The 6772-nt window shown below is 38.9% G+C and overlaps 1 protein-coding gene across 3 annotated transcripts in view; it reads left to right on the top strand.

Annotated features, from left to right (window-relative positions):
- Positions 1–324: 324 nt before the first annotated feature.
- The window catches only part of dennd4a (DENN/MADD domain containing 4A), a 30977-nt gene continuing 24529 nt past the window's right edge, over positions 325–6772 (top strand). For 2 of the 3 annotated variants that reach the window (XM_081372661.1, XM_081372660.1), the window contains exons 1-3: positions 325–529; positions 5114–5453; positions 6122–6368. In XM_081372661.1, coding sequence (XP_081228787.1) covers positions 5131–5453; positions 6122–6368 — 570 coding nt within the window. In that variant the 5' untranslated portion in view covers positions 325–529; positions 5114–5130. The remainder of the gene's footprint in view (positions 530–5113; positions 5454–6121; positions 6369–6772) is intronic. The other variant, XM_081372662.1, reaches the window with a different exon arrangement.

The raw sequence follows: 6772 nt of genomic DNA, 5'->3' as shown, positions 1-6772 counted from the left end.
TTAGGCTATATCTCAGTGATACTAAAATACCACTGCCTCTGTTAATTGGCCAAATATGCTGATCTGTCTAGTCAGTCACTATCTATCACACTTAAAACTGTGTTATTTTATCACTGTATCTTTAAATCTCGCAATCAAGTCCAACACTTTTAAACACATTCTGTCGACAACATTCAGCACCACAGGCTTTATATGGACTACCTGTCGGGACGCCCCCCATTAAATCACCGACAGTCCCCGGAATGCTCAAATGACGTCACGGGTTTCTGGCAGTCACGTGCCCCGTTGGCAGGTTTTGATAAGCGCTTGCGCGAGTCTCGAGCTGAGCGCATCTCTGAAAGCGTATCTATAGAAGATGAGGCACAGCCCTCCCAGAGGGAATGTTTATACGTGATGGAGGAATAACTCATTTGTCTGATGAAAATGAATGGAAATACATTAGTCCCTTCTTCTGTTCTGTGATTATTAATCAAAATAACGGCGCGTGCTTCAATGAGCGTGTCTTCTGAATCGTCGTCCTACTGAAACCGTGAGTGTGCTATGCTCATATCTATTTAATGGTTACGGACATTTGTTTCTTTTAGAAATGTAAAGCGTCAATGGGTGATAAAAACGATACATTTGAGGAATTTTAAAACAATATATTTCATAAACACGTAAGACTGACCGGCGATGGAGTGGCAGCTGTCATCACACGTCGATAATTGTGCGCTTGTTTTGATTCTGATCGTGTATTTACACACCATGTGATGGTAGCCATCACTTAACACCATTTTTCGGTAAAGCTAGAAATGTGTCTATTATTATAATTCAGGATTTTATCGTCTGATTTAAATACCTTGGCCCTTATGATTTATGAGTTATTGTAAGACTGACCCAGCCCAGCTGTCTGGATGCAGTATCACCTTCATATTTATTTATTTCACCATCTTCTCACGTTTGTTCATTAGTATATCTTAACATGCAATGTTCTATTTTTACTTGCACCTAAAATTGATCTAAAATTCAAAAGAGGATCTGTTTTTCTGCAGGGACACAAAAGGCTTTGAAGGAAATGTGTGCTGTTCATATTTAGATGATATATATATATATATATGATATAATATAAAATTTTGTAATGATTGATTGTTAAATTAGTACATTTTGTCCTCCCAACTCTGAACATGTACAGTAAGTTAAATTCTTGGGTATAGCTAGGTATGCAACAAACTGCCATGCTCAAATACAGATTATCAGAGTTACAAAGAGATTAATGCATTTTGTCTGATGAGATCATGCAATGTTGAGCAAACCATGGCAAATTTGCAAAGATATTTCAGAGAGGTTGTTCAAAGCATCCATTATCTACTTTGGTGATTTAGCTTTGATCCTGGATTTAGAGTCGGTTGTGATTTATATCTGGATTCAGAGGGATTCATGAGCTTGTCCTAATGTTGATTTGCCTAATGTTGAAGTATAACAGTCTTTGCTAGACCAACTTTAGCAATGTGCTTTAATTTCAGTTGGGTGTTCCTTTAAAAATGCATCATGATATTACAGTAATTGAATGTTGAGACATTTTGACTAATAAAATTCTGGTTTGGTTTTATTTTCTCATCCATTTTCTCAAAGCCTGCATGGGCAGGAATTGTTTCGAAACTTCAGCTGTTTGACAGATTTTGTCCAGTTTGTCTCTTGACAACAAGTTAAATAAATACATTACTTTATAAAGGGTCTTAACACAAAAGTTATAGTGAATGGAGTTGGAGAAGAATTACTGCCTGTCCTATACCTCGGTAAAGTCTCCTTGACAAAACATTTCCACATTGAAATAGCTTGCCTGCCTCCTCCTATCCAAAGTATGCAGATGTCTGCTTGTTTCCCGGCATGGTGCAAAGGAATCAAATGTCCGCCCCGTGTTTTAAGCAGGACCAGATGCTCGGCCAAATGTGCTGCAATAGTTCCCCCTTCTTGTGTTTTCCTCCAGGCCTCCCTGCTGTCCCAGAGCTGTGCAGTATCTGGAGCCTGTTGGTCCATGGAGCCCTTACTCAGGGCCACAGCCCATAGCTCCAGCACAGCTGGATAAGATCATGCTCATTTTTATGGGCAGACTGTTAAATTGGCTTATCCTGTGGCTTCTACACGCCACAGGTTGGTAAAAGAAGGGCAAGGCTTATCGTGTCAACAGCCGTAAGCATGCAGCAGCTCTAGATAAAATTATTGGAAAATGGTGTTTTGTTATGCTGTGGGTGTTTTGTTTGGGACAAGACTTTTTCCCTGATATGATGAGTCATGTAAAGCTAGGCTACTCTCTGCGCTGAAGAGATTTTAAAGGAATAGTTCAGGCAAAAATGAAAATTCTGTCATCATTTACTCATTTACTATACCTGTATGAGCTTTTTTCCTCTGCTGAACACAACATAAGATATTTTAAAGAATGTTGGTAACCAGACAGTTGACGTTAACCATTGACTTCCATAGTAGGAAAACAAAATACGATGGAAGTCAACTGTCTGGTTAACATTCTTTTAAATATCTTCTTTTGTGTTCAGCAGAAGAAAGAAACACATACAGGTTTGGAACAACTTAAGGGTGAGTAAAAGATGACAACATTTTCATTTTTGGTTTAACGTTTCATTTAATGCCAAGCAAAGGTGTCAAATTCATTTTAGGTCAGGGTCCAGATTGGGCAAAACATCATATATATATCCAAGATCACATCATGGATCCACTCACAGCCTCTTGCAAATCTCAGCTTTATGTCCATTATGCGAGGCTGTTTTCCTATTCTGAGGCATCATTCTGTTGCGTCGTGCTGCTTTCTGTGCTGTGTGTACTGGTCTGAAACTTGTCTTTTAAACTGGAAAAGGGAACCATTGACCTCTTACTCCAATTCTTCAGAATGATGAGTATGAAGTTATGAAGGAGTTCCGTATTTGTATGGTTCAGACACGCAGTGTAATTTTCTTTCATGACTTCTCCATGAATTTCCTCTGCGTAGGACCCATTCTGATATTTCTGACGTAAGAGCCATTTCCAACGCACTTCCGGGCGTTTCTGAGTCTCTCTTTTTGACGTTACCATGGTGTTTCTCAATATGGGAGTGACTTCCTACGAGTTGTCTGAAAAGTGTTGAGTAAGTGCATGAGTGTTTATAATTGCATCACATAACGATGAAATGTGCCTTAGGGCTTGCCAGTGTGCAATGTGCCTGACTGTAATATTATAACTGTATAATTCTCTGCAATTTTATCTATATTTGCCTGGAATTGAGCTCTAACCTGTCAATTTAAGCTTGCTTTTCTTTTCCTCCCAGGCAGTTGTTATTTAACTGTTGATGTGTGATTGTGAGGTCCTCATTACTGCATCATTATCTCTCCCAAAAGAGTCTTTTTTTATTTTTTTTATTAGTTTTATGTAAGTATTTTCTTTCCCCCTTACATTTTAAGGCGAATGATAAATATTCACTGGCTTTTCTTCATGGTTGCCATGGTGAGGATTATAATTTCTCTCTTCTGATGGTGGAGAGGGCACAGCCAGCCTCTGCGGATGGCGTGGTTGTTGGACCGAGAGATTATGTCTAAATATAATCCTAAATCTCTCACGTAACATGTGACACATCTGCTACATTTTCTTCTCACTCATACTGAACATTATGTGGTATCTTTCTAGAACAATGTGGGTGTGATTAGATCTTGATGTATTTGATTGTTTATGTAAGCAGTTTGATGGGATTATGTTTGCTTTGTGTGACGTTGTTGAGCGGAATATGTGAAAACGGCTACAGTAGAGACATCTGGAACAAAGCGTGCATCTTTGTCATTGCTGGACAAGGGACAGAGAGAGTGTTGTAGTAGAGACCCCTCCTTCAAAGCCAAAAGGTTTATGAGGATGAGAAGGATTAGAGTTTTAAGGCCTGTATTTATTCTCAGCATCTAACAGGGATCATGAAATCTGCCAATGACTTGTCACCATTTCCAAAATGTTTGATTAGAAACAGCAACTTCCCGTTTTACGCCGTCAGCATCACCGGTTCCTCATTAGACAGAGTTCTTCACTTCAACACTTGGTCACGGCAAAAGAACTAGTCAGTAGGTCAGTTTCGATTCCTAAGCTCTTAAGCCGTGTCCCGTGACTCTGTTGGCCATTACTGTAAATCACAGAGAAGCCATTGGCTATAAAGCTGCAAGCCATCAAAGACCTTCAGACGGTGTCTGTCTACTATAATGATGACAATGGTATTTTTATGGTTGTATTGTAGTACTTGTTCAGGGAAAAATACTACTGCTGTTTACTAATTCCAAAGTAAGAATACTCTTTTGTAGGTAAAAATCACTTAACTTAAAAATAAAAACTTTGTAAAATATATGTAAACACAGGGAGCATCACACACCTAGATGGTTGAGTTCAAAAGCTTGGGGATAACTATTTATGTAGTCTATTTATCAGTGATTTGGTGGGACTGTATGGAGAACCAGCGGGTGCCCTGTTATTTTTGGTACGATGAAGGCATGTGAGCATCAGTCATGTGTGAGCGAGTATATGTGCCAACTTGAGTGTTGCAAAAGCCCCAGGCCTCTTCTGGAAGAGAGGGGAATCTCTAATTAAGATATCAGTGGTTTTAGTGTTAGTGACGACAAACTTCACATTGAAGCAATCTTAAGGAATTCCCTTTACTGTTTGAGCTCTTTTCCTTTTTTAAGTTCTTTTTTTCCCCTTCCTGTGCATTTATTCTGCGGGTACTAACTCTGACTCATGATTCAAAAGCATAATAAGGCATATTCTTTTATCCCCAGCAGGAACGGGTAATTGCTTCCGTATGTCTAGTTTATATTTCTCGCAAAGCTTGTTACATGAGGTTGTGCTTTGCATCTGTGGATGTGTAATACTAGTCATATCCTTTTCTAAGCACATAGGGGACTAAATGTAAAAATGGTATTTCCTATGAGTGTTTTATAACTTGCACCGTGCTGTGCTGATTTGTTTTTTTAAACCCCTCCCGGTTTGAAAAAGGAAGTTTTCATTTGTAAGGATATTTGAATCTGAGCACCTGGCATTATTAAGCAACAGTATTATAGGCTGCAGCGTGCCATGATTCCCTCACCCTATTCACGTCGCTGTGTTGTTTTTCCAGCACATAGTCCTCATTCTATGGGGATGAAAATGGAGGAGAAAAGCCTTCGTGTAGCAGACTACTTTGTTGTGGCGGGACTCACCGACTCCTCTAAGCCCCTCGATGAAGATGTCCACCCTGAAGATGGTGGTCACCGGAGCTCAGCACAGCTCAAGGCACCCATCACTGATTTGGCGGTGGTGATTCGCTCCCTAGGTGAAGAGGTACCTCGAGGGTTTACCTGCGTTGAATGCACCCCCTCTGGACTCTCTGCCGAACTGACTGGAGGAAGTCTCATGGGGCCGCAGATCTTCCTCTGCTACAGGAGAGGCAGAGACAAACCGCCACTCACAGACCTGGGGTAAGGCTTCAGACTTCAGACATGTTTCTACCAAAACCTACTTAAGGTCATTCACACCAAGATTGATAACTGTAAAGATAACTATAATGAAAACTATATTAATGCCCACACCAAAGCACAATAACATTCTGTGAATTATAAGTGCTCTGCAGTTATATCGTCTGTCGCTTTAAATGCTCAAGCTCTTTAAATTCAGGTGGATTCTGATTGGCTGTTAATGTTTTTACTGTTTTAAACTGTAGTTAACCAGCTTTCGTTCACTTATTTGCAACAAAAAGATGGTAAACAACGATGTTTCCTAAACCCAATTATTTTCAATACTAGAAAGTATCATGAAAAAGCTCATCTAAATATTTTATTTTATATAGTTTGCTTTTTAGAACTTCATGTTGTTATCTTAGCAACATGCTATTGCTAACACTCAATTCTATTGGAATCGACTGTAAGTGAGTCGTGTCTCTTATGCGACTTATACTATTAACTGAGTTGCTGCCTATGTAGGGAGTTTGAAATCACTCATTTATGAGGTACTGTTTATGATGCTGTCTTTTAAGGTAGCTACAAAAATAGGCGGTAGTAGCTCAGTTGGTTTTGGAAACTGTTGTGCTTTCACGTTCAATATCACTAGGCATTCACTATCCTCATGTCCTTTCTTTCATTATTCTTAGCGTCCTTTACGAGTGGAAGGAGAAATTGAAGCCGGACTGTCAAATAATACAGACCACTCCCTCTGGCCGTCCCGCCAATATCAGTAGCTCCTCTTCTCAAAGGATCTACATCACATATCGGCGTGCCTCTGAAAATCACTCCCACTCCACGCTGGCTGTCACAGATATCTGTGTCATTATTCCTGGCAAGGGAGAGACACCACCACATGCTTTCTGCAAGGTGGACAAGAACCTCAACAGCAGTATGGTGAGGGCTCAGTGCACCGACACCACTGAAAAGGTGGTGGAAACCATTAGATGGTGGAAACAATCACCATATATATATATATATATATATATATATATATATATATATATATATATATATATATATATATAGCCCATGAAGCCCATTTCTACCTCATAAGAAAAAAAAATCATGCTCTAGTAAATCATAATTATATAAAAATAGTTGAAATTATGGCATACTTTGAGATAAAAAAAAAATTATGACTTTAAAAGTAAAAAGTAAGCCATAATTTTGACTTTTTAATCTTTTAATTTCGATTTAGTATGTTAAATTTCGATGTAGGATGTCATAATTTCAACATAATTTTGACTTTTTAATCTCATAATTTTGATTTAAGTCATTTCTACTTTTCATCTCTTAAT

The sequence above is a fragment of the Scardinius erythrophthalmus genome (assembly GCF_964197995.2).
Source record: "Scardinius erythrophthalmus genome assembly, chromosome: 8".
Classification (NCBI taxonomy): Eukaryota; Metazoa; Chordata; class Actinopteri; order Cypriniformes; family Leuciscidae; genus Scardinius; species Scardinius erythrophthalmus.
The sequence above is the reverse complement of the archived record's forward strand: the minus strand, read 5'-3'. Positions and strand labels throughout refer to the sequence as shown.